The sequence below is a fragment of the Maniola hyperantus genome, chromosome 11 (assembly GCF_902806685.2).
Source record: "Maniola hyperantus chromosome 11, iAphHyp1.2, whole genome shotgun sequence".
NCBI classification, from domain to species: domain Eukaryota; kingdom Metazoa; phylum Arthropoda; class Insecta; order Lepidoptera; family Nymphalidae; genus Maniola; species Maniola hyperantus.
Window position 1 is genome coordinate 5,551,815 of NC_048546.1, and position 23,805 is coordinate 5,575,619.

General features: G+C 36.9%; 2 protein-coding genes across 3 annotated transcripts in view; one reads left to right on the forward strand and one right to left on the reverse strand.

Annotated features, from left to right (window-relative positions):
* prom (prominin) overlaps nucleotides 1-20,831 on the reverse strand; it is a 42,550-nt gene extending 21,719 nt beyond the window's left edge. For both annotated transcript variants that reach the window (XM_034973485.2, XM_034973487.2), the window contains exons 1-4: nucleotides 19,801-20,831; nucleotides 19,351-19,406; nucleotides 5,478-5,701; nucleotides 1,773-1,960 (exon numbers count right to left, since the gene is read on the reverse strand). In XM_034973485.2, the coding sequence (XP_034829376.1) occupies nucleotides 1,773-1,960; nucleotides 5,478-5,701; nucleotides 19,351-19,406; nucleotides 19,801-20,749 (1,417 nt within the window). In that variant the 5' untranslated portion in view covers nucleotides 20,750-20,831. The remainder of the gene's footprint in view (nucleotides 1-1,772; nucleotides 1,961-5,477; nucleotides 5,702-19,350; nucleotides 19,407-19,800) is intronic.
* LOC117986619 (protein takeout-like) lies at nucleotides 10,987-16,185 on the forward strand. The gene is made up of 5 exons (XM_069501873.1): nucleotides 10,987-11,264; nucleotides 12,909-13,131; nucleotides 13,627-13,751; nucleotides 14,517-14,669; nucleotides 15,956-16,185. The coding sequence occupies exons 1-5, from the start codon at nucleotides 11,192-11,194 to the stop codon at nucleotides 16,105-16,107; spliced, it is 726 nt and encodes a 241-aa protein (XP_069357974.1). The 5' UTR covers nucleotides 10,987-11,191; the 3' UTR covers nucleotides 16,108-16,185.
* Nucleotides 20,832-23,805: the final 2,974 nt, after the last annotated feature.

Consider the following 23,805-nt stretch of genomic DNA (forward strand, 5'->3'; position numbering starts at 1 on the left):
TATCAAGGGGTCTCACTTAACGACGGAGGGCTCGTTAGACGAAGGTTGGCTAGGGGTGCTACTGCTTAATATTTGCTATTGCAACATTTTTTTACTTTGACGACAATCACATCTTATGGAAAGTAATGATGAAGTAACCAGATTTCCGTACGCTTGACTAGACAGAAGATGTATAATTATTTACTAGGTACTTAGTTTAGTACTTTCTTTAAAAATACTTCTGTCGAGTTCATTTCTCTATTTCTATTTTTTTAAACAAGTTACGTAAGGAAGTGTTTGTACTCAAATTATTTTATTTATTCTCTTTAGGTTTAATAATTTATTGGATTATTAAGGATGCTGATAGATAAAATAGTTGAGCTGAGCTGGGCAGCACTTGCAAAGCTAAGTCAGGTTTTTGAGTCCTCGGTAATGGAAAGCCTAAAGACCAATCTTTAATAATGAGTGCGTTTTGTCTGGATGTATGGAGCAGAAATATGGACACCATCAGTGTCCATATTTCCGCTCCAAGCTATGTTGGGTATCTCTCTCAGGGATAAAATCAGGAATGAGGACATTCTTCAAAGAACAAAAATGGCCAATCAAAAGGATCACATGTCATGTCTGTTGCAGAACCAACGACTGATTAGACAGACGCGTTCTGGAGTGGAGACCGTCTAGTTTTATGATAATATAAGCCCTCTCTCTGGGGTATAATATACATTCAGGATATTTTTATCTCATCAACAACTTTTGCTACATTTAAAGGTTGTTACAGCCCTAGTAAATGCGTCTTTGAAATATTTGGGTAAACAAAATTTTGCTCAGAGTTCATGATAGTTTGCCAGCCTAAATTGTCTAGAGAGAAATTATTAGGGCAGCGTGCGTATAAAAAGGGCCTTGTCAAGGCTCGGCTACTTTTTTGTTTACATTTTTGTAAATACGTATAAAAGATCCAGATATTTACTTACTGAAGTAGTCATCTAGTTAGATGAACCAAATGTGAAGGATTTTGCATGTTTTCCTAGTGTGTTATTTTATTTACTTGAGATTTCTATATACAACCGTATTTTTCAGGGTCAAATTCAGTCTATCAAAATTAATATTGTTTAGGCGCATTTTAATATGTAATTTTGATTACCTATATCTCAGTTTTACGATATATGTAGTATATCTATCATTAGGTATAACAGCAACACAGATATGGACAGACAATAAAATCCTACTCCGTCCTGGTACTGCACTGTTTTGAATAGATAGCATGAGATTGTTGTATTAAAAAAACCGGTCAAGTGCAAGTCGGACTCATCACGCGAAAGGTTCCGTACCGTCGTAAAATATATAGGTATCACTTTGTATTTTTTAATTTGAACGAAAGAAATAAAAGATTTTTCACATTTTATAACTAAGAGCTGGTTATTCCGGCGCTTCTTCCACCTGTGCATAAGCCCAACGTGCTTCAAGCAAAAGAACCGCCGGAACAAAAGGTCCTGTATGGCACATTCCGAAAAAGGGTCCCAGCTCAGCATTGAGCACAGAACAAGAACCTAAAGGGCTGATTTTCAGCTACTACCCTGCTAGTATTGGCATGGCAGCCATTTTGCAATTTTTATTATTTGTTGTTATAGCGGAAATAGAAAGACACACTCTGTGAAAATTTCGACTTTCTACCTTGGTTCACGAGATACGGCCCGCTGACAGATAGACGGATGGACAGTGGGCGCTGAGGAGTAGTAGAGTCCCGTTGGCACCCTTCAGATACGGAACGCTAAAAATGGAACTGTACGACTTACTTCTCAAATCCTCGTTGTAAGCATAAAACACCATATCCACTGGCGGTACCAAGCTCTGGTGCAACTCCTGCACAGCTGTCGAAAGCCAAGCAGCTATGTCGGCGCAGGCGCAGCTAATTACATTGCGACTCTCTGAGACAGCTATTCGAGACTGCTCATTGCTTAAAATCATCCCCGAAATAAGACCACTGAAATGTACAAACGGTGTAATATTAAACTATCAATCACTTTAATATTATATGAAGAAAGCATCTAAGATTATTATTGGTTTCGCTATGTTATTACTATTTCACGTACATATCGCTTTAAACACTAAGAAATTGTGATATAAATTTGGAAAACATGTTTCTTTGATCTTCGTAGAAAGAGAAAGGAACTGCACTGTTTCAGAAATATCTGTCATTTTTACGCTCAGTAGGCGGTACCCGCTTTTTCAATCTAATTAATAGCGCGAGATAAACTTTTACTAACGCCATCTATTTTACGGTAGAGAAACTACATCTGACATTCTGAACTATTTTTAACAATGATAAAGGTTGACGTATTAAGCATATCTTATAAGCTTTGATACATTATATCTTTGCACAGACCACTCATAGTTATTTTTTATTTGATTTCTTAAATGGTGTTCTTGAGTACGGTCTTGCAATATTTGTGTCCAAATGTAACATGGTTGTAAAGTTGTTTGTTTGGTTTACCTTCGTACAGGCACAGAATATAATATAATAGTGCTACATACAGGGTAGGAATTTGAAATGGGTCTGTTGTATAGGAGGCCTGAAGGAATGCGCCTAAAGGAAAAAATTGTTGAAAACATTTTTGCGTTAGGTATAATATAATTTCTGGCAGGTATAATATATAGGCCTTCAACTCCCACATATTTAAATATACTAGCACACTCGCCCCAGCTTCGTTCAGGACTATCGGACAAAAATCATAGTTAGGTAATGACCAATGACCAGTGGCGTGCACAGGTTTGAAGCCAGGGTAGGCACTAGTTAGCTAGGAACCTGTTTATTGGCAGGTCAAAATGAAAAATATGCATTGAGCTATTACAACTGGGGTAAGCAGTGCATTTATGCCTCTATGACCTGCACGCCCCTGCCAATGACTAAGGGAAATAAAAAAATGACGATTGTGTGGCATAGTTTTTGTCACCGTCATCATGATCATCATCGTCGGCCCACTACTGAGTACGGGTGTTTTCTCAGAATGAAAAGGGTTTAGGCCATAGTCCGTCACGCTGGTCCAGTGTATATTGGCAGACACACCTTCGAGAACATTACGGCGAACTCTCAGGCATGCAGGTTTCCTTACAGTGTTTTGCTTCTCCGTTAAAGCAAGTGGTGATTAATTACTTAAAAGGCCCTTAACTCTCAAAAATTAGAGGTGCGTGCCCGGGATCGAGCCCCCGACCTCCCAAATAGAAGGCCGATGTCTTAACCACTAGGCTATACCCGCATTATTACTTTTAATAAATAAATTTCTCGGCAGGAAAGGCATTCCGAACCAGTGGTAGATGCATCCGACTATTCGTAAGCACTTGTAAAAGTTTATACGAATAAAAAAGATTTTCATTTTCGTTTTCATTTTAATCTTCTAAATATATAAAAGAAAAAGGTGACTGACTGATCTATCAACGCACAGCTCAAACTACTGGACGGATAGGGCTGAAATTTGGCATGCAGATAGCTATTATGGCGTAGTCATCCACTAAAGGATTTTTGAAATTTCAACCCCTAAGCGGGTGAAATTGGTGTAGTCCACGTGAACGAAGTCACGAGCATAAGCTAGTTTATGTTATATTTGGTTTTGCTGGCTAAGCAACGTTGACACAATAATTGGGTAACCGAATGGGTAACTAACAACGGGTACCTATCATTATCGTTATACCTAATAGGTATTCGTTAAAATATTATGAACCTGGTAACTTGTTAATCATTAACCGGTTGCAGAGGTCAAATGACAGTCATTCCGCGTAAAAACTTGCAGATTGTCTATAAAGGTTTTTTAACCTCTAAAAAGACCCTGGCCGAAGAGTTAAGGTCGATTCATGTTACACCGAGGCGGAATTGGGCCATGTCCGAACTCAGTACGAACAGTCGGCACGGTTGAAGATCATGATCAGCCCATCGCCGGCTCACTGCAGAGCACGGGTCTCCTCTCAGAGTGAGAACGGTTTGGCCACATTATAGTCTATCAAGCTGGCCATGTGCGGATTGGTAGGCTTCACACACCTTTGAGAACATTATGGAGAACTCTCAGACATGTACGTTTCCTCACGATATTTTCCTTTACCGTTAAAGCAAGTGATATTTATTTACTTAAAACGCACATAACTCCGAAGAGGTGCGTGCCCGGGATTGAACCCCCGAGCTCCGATTACAAGGCGGACGTCGCCTAATAACTGTTTGAAGCAAGCAAGATCTAAGGTATACTTTTTTCAATTTGTACCATAAAATAATAATTTAAAAAAAAAAGTTGACTTGCAACCATTTGTCAAATTTTACTTAGCACTTTTGTACAACTAATTCATGTTACATCGATACGAGTCAGTGCCTTAGCCGTACACGATGGCATGGACATTGGACGGGACACGGCATTGATTGATTTATGAATAGCCCAGTCCAGTGTAACATAAATGACTAGTCCGGCCGAGACGGCACAGATAGGACACGGTGCCGGTGTCAGGCACGCCCCGGCTTCGGCAAGGTGTAACGTGAATTGACCCTAAGCTTATACTTATAATAATAATTATTATAAATGCGAAAGTATATACATCGATGTGCGAAAGTCTATCTATCTGTTGCCTTTTCACGGCCCACCCGTTCAATCGATTTTGACGTAATTTGGTAGGTACAAAGCTAAGGTACAAAGATAACTTGCACCCTGGAGAGATGGACATAAGCTATCTTGGAATATTAAAGAGATCCCATGGGATAACAAACCTAAATCCACGCGGACCGTCACGAGTCACGGGTGTCATATGATTGGAAATCATTCTAACCTTGTGCCCCTACTGACTCATTTCAAATTACCACCCTAAAGTCAATAATAGCAACATAATAGCAAAATAATTTCTACGAGCACAGTTCTTGTTCTCAACCTTGACTTGCATGGCAGTCAGTTCTAGGAAGTTCATATTTGTCTAAACGATTACTTAAAACCTTATTTGCATATTATGAGTTTTATATGGACAAATATTGGAAAAAATGTTGAGAATCACGTTTACGTTAAAACGACAGCAAATTACGATATATCCATACTAATAATATTATATATAAATGGGAAAGTCTATCAGTCTATCTGCCACCTTTTCACCGCCTATCCGTTTAATCAATTTTGAGGTGTACATAGATAGTCTGCACCCGGAGAGGAACATACGGAAAACCAAAGAGTTCCCATGGGATATTTACACAGACCACCACCTATAGACGCCTAATTATAGCCGTTTATGCGTACTCTTGAGGTCGAATTCTCTGTGGATTTTAATATTATCTAAATCCACGCGTACGAAGTCGTGGGCATCATCTAGTAATTAATAAAAGTAATTTTCGTGACACTAAAACCATTTTGTTTAAGAACCTGTATGGGATTAAATTTTTTCTCAATGTAGATTATTTTATAGTTATGTCATTTACTTTCTTGTTATGGTAATAATAGAAGGAATAAGTATAGGTATAATATGTAAAAATAAGCACTTACCAGCATATAAGTAAAAATAGGAACGTGAAAATGATGAGGACTTTGTCGTGGCAATCTGGTCTCTCTGACTCCAAGAATAAGGTTCCAGATTCAATTTCATCTGTGCACTTCGATTTAGAAAACAGCGATATTAAGCTCAATATAAAGAGGTACAATGGAATGATCAGTGCGAAGACACCGAAGGTTATGATAAACACCAAAAATGTTGACTCCACTTTGATTGACTGTAAAAAATAAAAATGTTAAGCATTATAGAAGACCACCACACCACACCATATAAACCTCACGGCTTAGTGCAGCGGTTTAATTATTAATATTAATAACTTTTTTTCTAAACAATTCTTATAAAAATTAGCCCTTGACGTGATATCACTTGATGATAAGTGATGATGCAGTCTAAGATGGAAGCGGGCTAACTTGGAAGGGGTATGGCAGTTTCATTAAACCCTTCATGGGTTAGTTAGCCTATACCACTTATCTGTTTCGAACTTTCTACACGGCACCCTACCGGAAAGTTAAGTCGCTTGGCGGCACTGCTTTGCCGGTAGGGTGGTAACTAGCCATGACCGTAGCCTTCAACCAGACCAAACCAGAGATAATTTAGCAATTATAAATTCCCGCAGAACCGATGGCTGCTGGGGTAGACGTGTCCTGAAGTGCAGACCGCTTAGGTATCAGCAAGCGCGTGTGGGATGACTTCCAACCCGCTGGAGGAAGTACCTACCTACTGCGTAGATAGGTAAGTACTTCCTATTTCTGTGCGTTAAACAAGTAATCCAGTCTTAAAACCACACATCACGACATGTCGGGAACCCCTCGTGATAGGAGATTACACTTCTTACAAAGCATTACAAAATTAGTAGGTACTATAATATTGCCACATGAGTAGCATTACATCCACTACATCGCAATTACTTTTTGGCATATTATAATAGATAGTCAAAGTCAAATAATAATTTATTCAAAGTGGCCAGTGGGAGTTATTTTTGTACACTTTTTGATTGTCATATTTTGATGATGTAGCGGTAATAATTAATTAACTAAAGCTACAAGAGTACTAGGCTAGTAGTAGATAATAATCTAATAATAATTTAACTTTTAAGTTAAGTTCCGTGTGTAGGAACATTAATTTACTGTTTCCTTAGGTTCTTACCTGCTTATATTATAAAACACAAATAACGTTTTTTTTATTTTTTATGTAAAGGTTTACTTACTAGCGATTTTACATAGACTTAGTAAAGGTAGGTACATACTATATTAATTAAGGAAGGCAGTATAATATTTATGTATGCATACGTTTTGCCGAAGTGTACTTTGATCCTATATTATTAACTTCGTAAATATTTTTTTAAGGTCGTAGGTATATTCATATTAGTAACATTGGAAGCGAAGACCCGGAAGACCATTAAAAAGATGGGAAGACGACCTCGCGAAAGTTGCGGGGAAGATTTGGAGTACGCTGGCCAGAGATAGGTGATTTTATTTGAGAGATTTTACATGGAGTAAAATGGAGGAGGCTTTTACCGCCACTGGCGGCCCTTACATAGAACTTAAGTAAAAAAGTGCAATAAAAGAAAAAAAACAAAAAAAAAAAAACTTTTATTGTAGAGATTAGATTATTTAAATTGTTTAGTGTAAATATCAAGTAAGTTGGGAAGAATAAAAATAAGAATATCTAGTTAAATAAACTATAGATAAAAATGTAAAATTAGGATTAGTAAGGGATAAAAATAAAGCTTTTTATATTATATTTTTATATAACATTTAACAAAATATGATTTTGCATAAGGTGCCTGACACTGAGTCGATTGACGAAGGTTATTTTTTGTGGTTTTTTGTTTGTTTTGTATAATCGGAATGAAAACTTGAATGATTTATTATTTGACGACTTTATCAATATCTAATATATATCAATTTAAATAGGTATATAAAAATAAGGTGACTGACTGACTGACTGATCTATCAACGCACAGCTCAAACTACTGGACGGATCGGGCTGAAATTTGGCATGCAGATAGCTATTGTGACGTAGGCATACGCAAAGAAAGGATATTTGAAAATTCAAACCCTAAGGGGGTGAAATAGGGGTTTGATTTTTGTGTAGTCGCGAGCATAAGCTAGTCCTTTTATATATTTAGATTAAAGATTATTATTGTCTAGGTATAAAAAAGAAATAAAATGTCACAAAGGGCGTTTGTGTCGTCATCCGTGCCATCACGGATTCCGTAAAAATACGAATCATACGAATGAGTACATTTGTAGGACGGCCACTTCGAAGAATCACGGATATGAACCGAATAGAGTGCACAAACGCCGTTAGTGCGTTTGCGCTGGAGAGTGACATAGGCTACTTTTTATCCCCGGAAAATCAAAGAGTTCCCACGGGATTTTTAAAAACCTAATTCCACGTAGACGAAGTTGCGGGCATTAGCTAGTATTGTTATATATATCGACCTCGCGATACTTAATTAAAGACTATTGGATGTTGTTAGTCATATTATTTTTTTTGTTCCGGTCATTTAGTACGACGTTATACAAGTAATTTTATGATTATATCGGATATGTCTATTGACCTTGTACCTAACTTTGCTGTTTGCATAATATTATCACTAAACCTGTTTCTAGTTTATGACAAGAAACGGGTAAAAATGGTTCTTTTATATTTTTTTGAAACTATAGACGAGCTGGCCACTGTTTGTTTTAGAGTGTAGTAGGTGACATGCGTTAGTGTCACTGAAATGGGTATACTTATACAAGTACGCTGGAAGAGGTGTGCAGTGAGTATGCTATACAAAATAACAGTTATTTTTTGTGCCGATTCGGGAGTTAAAATTGACACTTTGTGTCAAATGGTCTTCGTGTTGATACTATGTTGACAGTACGTCCATTTCGTGAAACATGCATCAATCATTATTACAATTTCAATTTATGTGATTGGCTGAATCATAGGCTGAAGCGAGCGTCAACCAATCATAGGTAATTGCGATCGTGACATTGTAGCTGTCATTCTACCGCAATCGAGCAGCACATGTCTTATCAGTGACATTTAGTTCCAAGTTTCTCATTGCTGCTATCAGTGCCAAATTGCCGAAAATCAAGTTGTTTCAAAAACAGGTCGGCAATCGTCGGTCCAGCGTACCTCTTTTAGTAGAGGTCAGTGACTAAAGTTTTAAAAATAAATAGGTAATATTCAAAAATGACTATATTAATTAAATTACATACTAAGTACCATACCATAGGTAGTTTTTGCATAGGTACACTATTTTCTTTAACCTTGAACAACTAAAGTGCTAACTAAAGTAACTCAACGAATTTTCCAAAAATCTTTAACAAAGATTTTTAAACAAATATAATAAATCCGTACATCGACACTGACGTTTTAAAAGGATCGCTTCCCGAACTTCCTGAAACTGGACACTGTAATAACTTAATAAGTGATGAGTGCTAACACCCCATCGCGAGTAGGCGCCTATTCTGGCGCGTCAAAACTAAATTGAAGTAAAGTACTTATCTACCTACAGAGTACAGACTAGGTTCAGACTCATAAGAAAGCCCAGAGGTCACTCAACGGGCAAGAAGATTTAAAAAATTATTCATTCTTATTAATTTTACAGGGCTCTTACATTTTCTAACTCGCCAAACTGGTGGGCCATTGGCGAGAGGCTATGCTTGGAGCTTCTCTACGTGATCAAATCTGAAATGATTAGATAGGTATGTAGCAAAACCAGAGTAACCGACATAACCAAGCATAGCTCTCTCCATCGCCCGCTGAGTGACTCTGAGCTTTCTTGAGCCACTTTAGTGAAGGATAATTTTTACTACTTTGTAGCTGAGGTGATCTTAATATTCTGACGATATGAGTAGAATAAAATGAGTCTTCGGCCAAAAAACCCCTTAATAAAACCAAGACATTGATAAGCCCTTTTAGCCTTGCCATTCAGACTCTTTCCTTATTAAATGTCTCCTTGACATTCTATATTCTCGTTCTCCTGTCTTTCATGGAATCGTAACGATAATACCTACTGGTTTTTACACTTATTTTGAGATTATATCAAAAATGTATACTTAAAGGGTAAAAGAATGCATGATAAAGGTTACATGCAAGGCACTCAATATATTTATTTCATATCTATTCATCATCCGATGACGTGCCTTCTTCGAAACTTAGTTTGGCGATCATCATCCGAAAAGCTTCTCTTTCTAAAACCGCCTCTTTTAACTTCGTATAGCTAAGCCCTGTCCAGTGTCTACTGTCCACCCCCTTATATCGTCCAACCATTTGCGTTTTGACGGCCTTGAGCCCTTTTGCCTGCACTATTGTATAGCTTCCAACACTTATCTTGGGAATGAGAATATAATATCTATTAATTAAAGATATTTAACAGATTATACAACTCCAGATAGAACATTAGCTAGTTTGAAATAATTAATTGCAATTACAAACAGACCGACTAAACCAACATTAACTAATGGATATATTTTTGTAGTCACTTTGAATCACTACCCATATTTTATCACTACCCATCTTATCACTAACCATCTTATAAATGCGAAAGTGTGTTTGTTTATTGGTTTGTTGTTTTGTCCTTCAATCACTTCGGAACGGAGCAACGGATTGACATGATTTGCATAGGTATAATTTAAGACCAAGGAGAGTGACGTAGGCTACTTTTTATCCCGGAAAATCAAAGAGTTCCCACGGAATTTTTAAAATCCACGCGTATGAAGTCGCGGGCATCAGCTAGTACCTAATAAATTGGTTAGTTTGATTAGATATAAAAAAATTAAAAATTTTGTTCACAAACCTTTACTACCGATTTTTTGGCTGTACAAAAATTCAAACTGACCTTTTTCTACAGGAAACTTTGGGGTAGGTAAAGCGGAAAGTGGCAGGAACATGGTAGGAAAGAATGACAATTTAATGAAATCTAGACAATAAATAAGTTAATGCATTTATATACTCAAAAGTTTTTATTGAAACCAAACGTTATTTAGGAACCAAAAATTTTAGGTCAAATTACTGTATTAAAATTCAAAGGAAATATTAGGTGTCTCTTTATGTTCCTGGAAAAAACATCACAAAAAATCCTTATCAATATCGACAATTCGCCATATTTTTTTTAAACAAAGAGTGTTTTGTTCCGATTTTTTTTGTTCCGAAAAGTTGTTTGATCTCATTCCAACCTTCTTTTTCTACAACCGCACCGCACCACCGCAAACAATTCCACCCTCACCACCTGGGTTTCTGGAGCACTTCGACCACCCGTTGTACCAGATCCTTTTTTCCACGCACATGCAAACTTCCTTTGGACAACAAACGCATTGGTGGTTCCTCTGGTACTGCAAATCTTCATGGGCGGTGATAATCACTTAACATCAGGTGACCCGCCTGCTCGTTTACTCGCCATTTTTATATAAAAAAAACGAGATAACTCACTTTAGAGCCTTAACCAAGACACACACACACACTGCTAATCTCTATACGAATACCTATAAATATTTGAGGCACTGTCAAAGTTCCTTACATTGATATATTCACATATAGCACAAAGGACGTTTAATTTATAAAATCAAGATTTCTAGTTTCGTTGCAGTGTGTAATAGGAAGTGGATTAAAACAATCGTCTCTTGAACTCGTTTAGTATTATTTATTCGTTTAGTATCTATTAGTATTATTTATTATATATTTTATAGTAACATATTTTGTGACAAAAATGTTTAGATATAAGGGTGAATTTTTAATAGTTTTCGTTGTTTTATTTTATGAAAGTTCTTCAAGATTGGCACGTAAGTAATATTATATACATATTTCTTTACACATTGATCAATATTAGGACGAAAGTTTTAAATATTGCCTACTATTATAAATATAGAAGATCCCAGCTGTACTTACGTGGTTAGCCGACGTAAGTCCGATTAGTTTCCAACTCATCCGGGGTTCATTTAGCTGGGATCATCTTTATTTTATAATGGAAATCACTCACGATAGTTTTAACGCTAACTATGCCTACTACCAAATGTATTTAGCTCATTTCACTAATAATAATATTATTAATTTTAATTTTTCGATAAATAAAAGGAAAAGCTGACTGACTGATCTATCCAACGCACAGCACAAACTATTAGACGGATCGGGCTGAAATTTGGCATGCAGATAGCTATTATGACGTAGACATCCGTTAAAAAAGAATTTTTGAAAATTCATCCCTTAAAGGGGTAAAATAGGAGATAGAAATTTGTGTTGTGCACGCAGACGAAGTTGCGGGAACAAGCTGGTTTTTTAAAATGCTTTGCTTTGTGTTTGATAAAATGCCGCACATAATTGTATCTAACACAGACCATTAAAATCCGTCTTTTATAATACCTACGTGTAAATAGAGCATATTATTTGCCTTATTACACATTCATATTTTGACATGACATTTCCAAATAACTTTAGAGATATTTAGAAATGCACGTCACGTTATGAGAAAAGTGTCCCAAAAGTACGTAACGTTTTTGACACGGCGTGGAGCGGCATTAATGAGGCTTCAAAAACTTTAACGTTAGGTATATTTGAATGTTTTATCAACTTTATACCAAAACAATTTCAAATTGAACATAGAGAACGTTTGTATCAACACTGCTTCATGCTTCATCGTGACGTCCGTGCACGGACACGGCACGGTGAAGCAGTACATAATAGTTCAAATGGGTGAAGCATAAACTGCTTCAAATAAAATGCTCGTGATGTTTTGGATCCGTGCCTCGTCCGCGCCTCGTACGTGGCACGGCTCGTGCCCACCACGTGTTAGCATAAAATATCATCCCTAATTCTTTATTAAAAACAAATACATTTTTTTTTTGTTTTAATCAACGTTCTTACTTATTTGCTGCTTTTGTCAAATGCAGGATTATAAAAAAAAATTCGGTTTGCAAAAAAAGTTGAAATTGACTGGGGTGGTATGATATTTTATACCTATAGCTCAAAAATTGTATAATTCATATTTGGAGGTTAACTACCTACTTGTAGACCCTGGCCATGGAAGAAATCTAGGTCAAAGAACAGGGTCTAGATAGTAGTATTGTAACTTTAGTTGTTTTTACAAAGCATTTTTTTTCTGACAATACATACCTATCCACTCTAATATTATAAAATATGCGAAAGTGTCTGTCTGTCTGCTAGCTTTTCACGGCTCATTCTTTCAAACGATCGTGACGACATTTGGTACAGAGATAGCTTGTATCCCGGGGAAGGAGATAGGCTACGTTTATCCCGAAAAATCAAAGAGTTCCTAGGGGATTTCCAAAAATCTAAATCCACGCGGACGAAGTCGCGGACATCATTTAATTGTATATACATGCAGATTATTCAACCAAGAGAATAATGAAACTAAGTATTTGATTTACTTCGTTATTTAACTTGTTAATTTATAGTTTTTTGTTTCATAGCGGACTACATAAAACCTTGCCCAGGACTTAAGTCAGAATGCCTCAAGAGAAATATTCAAGAAACAATTCCACACTTCGTAAAAGGCATTCAGAGCCTAGGTATAAACTCTACTGACCCTTTATATGGTGATCCAGTGCAGTTGGACCTTCCTGGAGGTCTGAAAATTGAATTTAATGATGGAATAATAAAGGGCTTTAGAAAATGCATTGTAGAACACGTCAAGTAAGTATTTTTTTGAAAATACGTTTTATTATAGACATAAAATAATTTAAAAAAATCCGTCCAAGTACGAGTTAAACTCGCGCACCGAGGTTTCCGGACTACAGTTGTAATTTATCGACATTTTGCACGATAAATCAAAAACTATTATTTTAAAAAAAATAACTGTTTTGGAATGTACAGGTAAAGTCCTTTCATATGATATCCCACTTGGTATAGAAAGTGGAAAATACTAGTTATTTGTTCACATATACATTTTAATTCTTTTTGTGATGTAACCACAAATTCATTCTTTTCGGATTTTTCACCTTACGTTTGCTATAAGACCTACCTACCTGCCAAATTTCATGATTCTATGTCAACGGAAAATACCCTATAGGTTTCTTGACAGACACGACCGACTGTCTGTCTGTGACAACAAAGTGATTCTATACTGGTTCCTTTTTCCTTTTGAGGTACGGAACCTTAAAAAAACAGTAATTTAATTTACGTTTTCAGGTATGAGGGCCTTGAAGCTCAACTCAACTTACGGTGTAACTTATCCTTGAAGGGAAAATACAAAGCCACTGGTAGAGTTCTGATTTTCGCTATAAATGGAGAAGGGGATGCCAGAATAAAAACCCGTAAGTGTTAACATATCTTATTTGACTATTTTAATATGAACACAGCGAGTGGTCACCTGATTTTATTTCATTACTAGCTGATGCACGCAACTTCGTTCGCGTGGATTTAGGTTTTTAAAATCCCGGGGAATCTCTTTGATTTTCCGGGATAAAAAGTAGCCTATGTCATTCTCCAGGTTTTAAACTATACCCATGCAAAAAATCACGTCGATCCGTTGCTCCGTTGACTTGGTCCGTGATTGAAGGACAAACCAACAAAACTAATAAACCAATTAACAAACACACTTTCGCAGTTATAATACTACCCCTATGGTAGTGATAAACTGGAACATGATGAAATCTTAAAGTTTCTATTTAAGTTCAATCTATATTTTTAAATGCTGCATTTAAGTATGATTCCGAACCACGCTGCACGCAGCAGTGCTGCCGGAACAATGCTGTCACCAGCTGTCACAGTGCTGTCGCGGCACTACTAGTCCCCATACAATCTCTATAAGCTTATATGACATTATATTCCGAGCTAGGCAGCAATGTTCCGCTACATTGCTGCCGCGACATTTCTGCCTAGCTTGGAATGTCATATAAGCTTATAGAAATTGTATGGGGACCAGTAGTGCCGGGACAGCACTGTGACAGCTGGTGACAGCTCTGTTGCGGCAGCACTGCTGTGTGCAGCGTGGTTCGGAATCATACCTTTAAGCATGATGTCAGGTTCAATTTCGTTCATCTCCTCAATAGACTAAGAGAATGTTGGTATTTTTTCAGCGAACGTTGCATTTTCCTGCAAAATCAGGTTCGAGGACAGAACACACGATGGATTGATATACCGAGAGATAAAAGACTACAAAGTTTCATATAGCTATGATGATAAAGTTAGTTTTCAATTTACAAACCTCTTCAAAGGGAACCCTGAACTGAGTAAGAATATTTTTTATAATTTATAATATAATTTGTGTTAAAGAAAATAAATCAATTAGTCTTTAGTAGGGTTCCGTACCTCAAAACGAAACCCTTATAGTATCACTTTGTTGTCTGTCTGTCTGTCTATTTGTCAAGAAACCTATAGGGTACTTCCCGTTGACCTAGAATCATGAAATTTGGCAGGAAAGTAGGTCTTATATAATAGCAGACATGAGGGGAAAAATCTGAAAACCGTGAATTTGTGGTTTCATCCCAAGTAAAAAATTAAAAGGTGTTCATGAACAAATATTACTATTTTCAAATTTCAAAGTAAGATTACTATAGCAGGAGGGGTATGATATGAAAGGGCTTTACCTGTTAATTCTTAAACAGATTTTTATTTATTTTGAGGCATAATAGTTTTTGATTTATCGTGCAAAATGTCGATAAAATACAATTGTAGTACGGAACCCTCAGTGCGCGAGTCTGACTCGCAGTTGGCCGGTTTTTTAAAATTCATTATCATTTAATACACATTAATCAATTATCACAAAAACTATTACCTACCTTCGTATTTGAATATCCAATGGACTAACGAAACAGTTGGGAGCCAACTATAGTATAAATATTATGATTTGTAAGAATGGTTCTGTAAAAAAATATTTTGGTTAAATTTGAAAAATGTCTACAGCGAAATTGATTCTTTTTTGTTGTTTTAAATCAGAGTTAGCCTATTTTTAGGGTTCCTTAACTCAAAAGGAAAAACGAAACCCTTATAGGATTACTTTGTTGTCTGTCCGTCTCTCGTGTCTGTCAAGAAACCTATAGGGTACTTCCCGTTGACCTAGAATCATGAAATTTGGCAGGTAGGTAGATCTTATAGCTGACATTTGGGGAAAAATCTAAAAACCGTGAATTTAGGGTTAGATCACACAAAAAAAATTAAATTGTGGTCATGAACTAATAATTAGTATTTTCAATTTTCTAAGTAAGATAACTATATCAAGTGGTGTATCATATGAAAGGTCTTAAACTGTGCATTCTAAAACAGATTTTTATTTATTTTGATGTATCATGGTTTTTGAATTATCCTGCAAAAGGTCTAAAAATACGACTGTAGTACGGAACCCTCAATGCGCGAGCCTGACTCGCACTTGGCCGGTTTTTTAATTTTTCACACACCTTAGAAGCATTTTAGAACATGCGTACAGAATCATTTCAATAACTTTACTTTTTAATATTTTTGCATACCATTCTTCAATTTATGATGTAGGTTTTTTAAATAACATTATTTTCTTTTACAGGTGAAACAGTTTTAACTTTCCTTAATGAAAACTGGAAACAAGTCCTAGATGAATTCGGAAAACCAATCACAGACACGATCGTTCGAATTGTGTTCAATGTCATAAAGAAGTTCTTCCGCGCTATTCCCAGAGACGAGCTATATGTTCCTTGATTTAGATGTAATAGAAAATTATATGATGTAAATTATTAGTATTTAATAAAAATAGTACAGACTAGTGGTTTGATAAGATTATAAAACCTTGGGTGCAACGCACACTGAAAACAGCCTTATTTATATTGGCATATCTTTGAGTGTCGTCTGTCTGTCTTTATTTTCAGTACACCAATTTTAACTGTATGTAAAAAGTTTATTAAGTTATCATCAAAAAGAACAATTACTTACCTAAAGGAAGCTTTAAATTATCTTACAATATATTATCATCATGATCAACCCGGTCGGAGGCTTCGGCTGTTGTCTAACCAACAACAGCCGAAGCCTCCCACCGGCAAAGATGTGCCGCCAAGCGATAGGTATGTGTACCGGAACGATACCGCATAGAAACCGATAAGAGACATAGGTTTAATAAAATATCATATCACTTCCAAGTTAGCCCGCTTCCCAGTCAGACTACATCATCATTTACCCCCAGGTGAGATCTGAGCCCGGTTACACGATGGTATTTTAATTTGAAAAGCCACTAATAGTCACTAATAGGCGGCGCAGACATTTTAGATAGGTACCTACTAAGGACCTACCGTCTTAGTATAATATTATCATTGTTTCTTGCAGCTGTTTCATTAAAAATATCATAATATAGGTCCAGAATATCTACTTCCCATTAAAGAAACATGGAGGCTTGCAAATAATGTATTCAGTGAATCCGTCACTTCGATTCACGTTTTGAATACCGTAATGTCGTGTGCGTGACCCGATTTAGAATTCTACAAAGACTTTATCTAATTAGCTGGTTTTAACCTCGTGCTCTTTCAAATCAGTGGGTGATGGAGAGAGGAATGCTTGGAGTTTCTCTACGTGGTCAAATCAGAAATGAGGAGGTACATAGAAGAGCCAAAGCAATCGTTATAGCTCAACGGGTTGCTAAACTAAAGTAGCAATCGGCAGCGCACATAGTTCGAAAAACTGATAGACGTTAGGGTCCCAAGGTGCTGGAATTGTGAATCCTGAATGTGCAGAGTTTCAAGACCCCCCGCTAGGCGGACAAACAAAAAGTCGCAGGGAGCCACTGAATTCTGGCGGCACAAGACCGTGGCGTGTAAAAATTCCTACAAGAGACCTATGTCCAGCTGTGGACGCCTATCCGTTGACAATGATGATGATGATTTCAAATGTAACCACTTTGTTTAGTTTTAAATAAAAGAAAGTCTCTTTAATTTGTTTTATAAAAGTTTCAGTAAATAGAAACAAAAACCCTTTTGTTTAAGAAAACAAAGTCTTTCACAAAAAATAAAAAGGGTTAGTTGTTACTAGTTAGTTTTCCATTATGTGATGTGTACAATAGTGTGGCTTTGGGCAGAGTGCCCGATTGCTAAAAGCATTTCAACTAAAATCTTTGTTCCTATTTTAGTTTCGTAATAAAACTTTAGCAGTTTCATAAAAGGCGGCAATTAAGGAGTTATTTTATTTCATGGCAGTGATATATTCTGATGATTTATTATAATATTTTTAAATGTGTAAATTTTTTAGAATTAAGGTATATTAACATTTGCGGTAATATAGTAGCTACTTACTTCCCAAATTCAGCCGCCCTATAAAAGCCTTTAAAAAACTATGTACAAAATAATATAACTTTTTACGAAAAATAGTTTAAAGGTTTGTACGCACCTGAGCGGCGCGGCGCGGCGCTTCAGCGAGCTGCACGTCGCGGCACAGAGCTTCAAAATATCATTTCTATCATTTTGTATGGCGCATATCGCACTAGAGCGGCGCTGCACAGCGCTTCACCACGCTTCACCGCGCGTTGCCGCGCGTCACATCTGGAGAGAATATTTTGAAGCGCAGCGAAGCGACGCGCAGTGCAGTGACGCTAGTGCGACATACCCAGCGGCGCGGCGCGGCGCTTCAGTATGCGTACGTCGCTCGAATAAGATACACGCGCATCTTGTTAGGTATTTAAAGTACAGGCAAGAATCGGCAAGATAGACCTCAAAATAAATAACGTAGGTTTAATTTTTGGCACATGACGTGTTCCTCATGCTCTTAGAAGTATATCCTCAAAGGTCCCAACCCCTAGGATGTCGGCTTCCCCCCTTCCCAGTGTCTAAATGTATAAATGTCTCTCCGAGCGTTATGAGAAAACATCAATGGTAAAAATAATCCTGATTAAATAACTATAATATATTATGTACATATTATACCTACCTACTTCATCTAGGTAGAATTAATAGTTTCGGAAATATGCCTACCTATTGTTGTACTTGTGTTTATATTATACTAGCTTATGCCCGCGACGTCGTCCGCGTGGACTACACAAATCTCGAACCCCTATTTTAGGGTTCCGTACCTCAAAAGGAAAAACGGAACTCTTATAGGATCACTTTGTTGTCTGTCTGTCTGTCTGTCTGTCTGTCCGTCTATCTGTCAAGAAACCTACAGGGTACTTCCCGTTGACCTAGAATCATGAAATTTGGCAGGTAGGTAGATCTTATAGCTGACATTTGGGGAAAAATCTGAAAACCGTGAATTTAGGGTTAGATCACACAAAAAAAAATTGTGGTCATGAACTAATAATTAGTATTTTCAACTTTCGAAGTGAGTGACTATACCAAGTACCTATACATTCTAAAACAGATTTTTATTTATTTTTATGCATCATATTTTTTGAATTATCGTGCAAAATGTCGAAAAAATACGACTGTAGTACGGAACCCTCATTGCGCGAGCCTGACTCGCACTTGGCCGGTTTTTTCTCCTCGATAATTCGTTCTTCTTCTGCACAACAAAGAAATAATAATCAAATCCTCTTCACTGTCGCTCATCTTGCGAAGTTGTTGCTCGTACGCGAACGGGTATAAAAGTGACGCGCAAGTGACGCGAGGTGCCGCGTACTGAAGTTGTAGTGCGGTAGGCACCGTCGAGCGGCCTGAGGTGACGCGTTCTGCAGTCGGACTGAAGCGCCGCGCCGCGCCGCTCAGGTGCGTACGAACCTTAAGAGTGATCGCCTAAACGTAGGAATTAGTTTCTAAAAAATTTGCTACATAGCACCAACCTGATAACCACTTAAAAACCTCGGTTAGCTGTAGCATTATTTTTAGGAAAAAAAATTCCCGCGTTTTTTGGCAATAACTCAAAAACAATTTTTTGCTGTTTTTTAGATATCTAAGGAATTTAAGGTCTAGCTATACGTAAAATATTTTTAATTTACTTGATAAAATAGGGTTAGTATTAAAAAAATACCTGTAAAAATGAATACGGGAAAGTGGATTTCCCTTTAACTATATCCTTGACAAGACCTGAGGAATAAATTTATTTGTTCATTTAAATGTTGATTCTACAATAATGACAAAACCAAAACACATTTAAAGAGGTATACTTAGTGTGCTCCAAATTATTATTACTCATGAATAGGTAACTTTAATATTTATCTCCCAATCTTGCAACAATCATTGCATTTTTTGACTCTCTCTCTCTATTACACACTCATTAAGTGAAATAAAACAATTTAATTAGTTAATCGTTACTCGAAGGTTAATAGTTCTTCATAATATGCTTCTGGAATGCCATTAATGGACTTCCAGGGTCAAAAGGCAATGTCATCTGAAGCAACATAGATCTGAACCTGATCGGTCATCTGTTAAGTATTAATAAGATAAAGAATTAAAAGTGTTAGAAAAAATCCAGACTTACCGATTGGATAGTCGAAGAGATATATCACAGAAAAGAACTTGGACATAAAACTGAAAGGGTGAAATCCCTCATTTAGTTTGAATTTTGGTATCAGATACGTTTGCGTTTGAGGCAAACTTCCAAATTTTATCTTACTTTGATCATCGTCTATTTGCCAATCCATTGTATCGGTTTCTCTAATAGCATGTTCAGTGATAAAATCTAGCGTAATGTTCATAGACTCTGTATAAGAGTTTGGTATGCTTGCCGTAATTGGTATGATTTTTATTGTCGATGCACTTGTTGATATTACAGGCTCAACGGTAGCTGTGTCAGTAAAAATAACAGGCGGTTCAGTTTGCCCAATTCTTAGTATATTATACTTATCTAACCAAGATCTCGAAACTGAAGAATCATTCGTTGATAACGAGTTACGTTTATTTAAATAGTTTCCAAAAGTCCTTACATTTTCGGATTCAAAACTATCCGAATTTTCCAAGTCCGATCTCGAATTAAAATTCGCAATATCGAAGCAATTCTCCCAAACTAAATTTTCTGGTTCTTTTAAATTGTTTACTTCAGTATTTTGAAAAACACTTTTTTTCTCATCTAGGAAATTCGTTTGAAGTGATGAAAGTAATTTGCTATTTCCTCTGTCTTGATCGCTTTTGATTTCTTCACCGGCATTCGTTTTTCCAATCGGATGAAAAGGCGAGATTGCGCGGAAATTTTCTTCTTGTACTTCAAGAAAGTTACTTGCTACGTCGGGACTGAAGACGTTAAGATTGTTTCCGGCAGAGGCCGCGGGCGTCACTTCCGCCGACGTTCGGATCTGTTGGATTTGCAAGGCAAAAACTGATTCCGTAGAACTCCACGGCAACGTATTTACTTCACTGACTGGGTTACTGTCGGTCTGCGACAAAACTATATTTGGTACTAAGATTGATAAAACAAGAGGGGTTAAAGACATTATTCTGGATGTAACTTATTATTTTGTTGTGTATTTTTACTGTCACGTCGTATAAATGTTAATATCGATGGAGCACTGCGGCGCGGGGCATTGGAAAAGGGATTTGTAGCACTTAGCAGTCTGCCGACTCCACTTACTGGATTATGAGAAGTGTAATCGAACACGAACTTTTGTTTTCTTTTATGAAATCTATTATTTCATAAACTGTATTTTTTCTACAAATGAGAATAAATTATTAACCACCAAACTTACATTTTGTAACTAAATTTTAAAAGTTTGTCGGTTTGTTCCATATAAGTAGGTACAAACTGAATTTTTAACACCTAAACCATGAGCATGTTATAAAAACTACCGCATTGCCACAAATGCTACCCATTTGCTTAATCCAGGCAAAATTAAATCACACTTAAATTAAAACAAAGTTTACTTATAATACATTTAGGTACATTGTTAGTATCCAAGCCAGTGGAAGCGTCCACTGCTAGATATAGGCCTTTTTGAGAGCACGGCACCAAAAATGGTTCTCCATCTTCCACATCTATACCTGCTTCCCTCCAACTTCTTTCAGGTCATCGGTCCAGTGAGTTAGAGGTCGTTACTGGGCTTACCAGTCATTCATCAGTAGGTATTTACTTGAATATTTTAATTACGCTGCGGCGAGAAACCACAATTGCTATTTTAAATTGTTCAATTACAACGAGTGTTGCCGAATGTATGATTGGAAATCTCTATAAGGCTTGATTTATTTAACACCATGCACGGTTCATTCCTTTCTATGAGCGTGCCGTGATGGCCTAGTGGTTACGAAGTCCGCCTCCTATTTGGGAGGTAGGGAGATCGATCCCGGGCACGCACCTCTAATTTTTCGGAGTTATGTGAGTTTTGGAAATTAAATATCACTCGCTTTAGCGGTGAAAGAAATCATCGTGAAGATACCTGCATGCCTGAGAGCTCTCCATAATGTTGTCAAAGGTGTGTGAAGACCACCAATCCGCACTTGGCCAGCGTGGTGGTGGACTATGGCCAAACCCTTCTCATACCTACAGAGAGGAGACCCGTCCTCTGTAACGAGGCGGCTATGGGTTGATCGTGATGATGATGATAATGATGACGGTTCATTCCGTGCCAAGCATTGTCAGTATGGCAGTCTAGCTTGAATATAGCTTCATTAGCTGATGCCTGATTGCTGAGCTGCCTGAGCTGATTTAAGTTTTTAAAAATCCCGTTTAACTATATCCATGCATATTCAAACCACGTCGACCTGTTGCTCTGTTGCGGCATAATTGAAGGATAAATCGACAATCTAATTTAAAACTGTTAATTGCAAAAAATAGATAAGTTAATATTTGGTTTCAAATGGTTGAATTTTGATTTATGTAACGTTAATGCTAGATATTTTTACTGAAATCTGGAAAATCCAGGGAAAACGACAGACACAGATATTAAGTATATACCTACTTCTATAAACCTACTTATAATATCTACTTCTATCTGTGTTGGGGACATGCGTAGATAAACTTACAGCTTTTATAAAATAACGAAGCTCTGGCATTCACGGGTGCTTAGGCTATTTCGTCGTTCGTAATATTCAAATGACCAAAATGACCCAAACTACGTTTGTATGGAGAGCGTTGGAGAGTAAGACACTAAGCATACGCTTAAATGGCTATATGTGGCTTCTCGGTGGCTTCAGTTTGAATATCATAAATACAAAGTCTTAACTAGTTCTAAAGAACACGCGTGAATATGAGAACGTCAGATGTCTCAGATTAGAATGTAGAGGAAAATGAAACTAAAGATCTACGATATAAATAGAATCACTGTTTCTTTTCGCTTGTAGCATTAAAGAAGGGCACGTGACTGTTATGGGGTATGTATGTGTGTTAAGTCAACACTCCGCGTTTCTTCGGTTTTCCGAGATTTTTTAAGGCAAATTGACAAGTCGCAGGTGGTTGAAGAGAAACAGGTCAGCGGGTCTCACGGTGTCATGTTCATGTGTCACCAGGGCCGCATCTGATGCTAATTATTAAACACTCATCCATTAAAGCTAACTCATTTATTAGAGCTCGCGACTTCATTAAAGGCCATTGCTAATAGACGAAGTCTAGTGTTGACGAGACTTTTTGCTAGCTATCTAAATCGTCTCAACTCAGAACTCAGACTCATCAACATTCAAACATAAAGCTAAACTCAGCTATGTATTTTGACATATCATTGAAATTAAAACATAAAGGACGCGCGTCGCGTGGGTGCGTCTTGCCAGGTAGCGTTGCCGTTATGCCAAAGTCAATAGAGCTTACTTTGAATCGTTATCTCTGTCGATGTGCCTTGCACCTAACGAATTCCCCCGCGGCCGGGCTAAAATGGTTTTGGCCTTTGTATGGGATTTCATTTAGGTATCCTATCGGGTTAATATATTATTTGAAACTAATATAATAATAAATTAAACTCGTTCACATGGATTTAGATTTTTATAATTGCGTGAGAATTAATATTACATGTTGAATTTCTTTCTTTATTTTTAATTTTTATGTAAAAAGTGTCATGAATGTAAGAGATTCGACCTCATACCTTTTTGTGGTTGTGATGTTTTATGTGAAGTAAAATTCAGTCAAAGTTACGGCTGATGCATGGCATTACGCGTTATAATTTTTAATCACGGCATATTAACTTGATTAATTAATAATACTCATACCACGTACCAAGACTCGAAAGATACCAAATCCGGCCCTGTTGGCACATATTTGTAGGTACCTATTAATTACCGCGTCAACTAGGGCGCGATGCCTATCTGGGTAGCCAAAGTCTATTGGATTTTTAACACGTAGTAACATCTACCGAAGGATTGATTAAGAAATTACAGAAAAACTGCAAAAATGTGAAATTAGATTAAAATACATGACCGATGAGTGTCCACCGCACCGCGGTCCGGTAAATAGAGCGGTAATCTTTCTGTGTTAACTGTGTTTTTCTCTGTGTTAACTGCGTTTTTTTTTTTTTAAATCAATTTTTAATTACAAATAAACTATTAATAAACTTAAATCTAAAAAAAACAA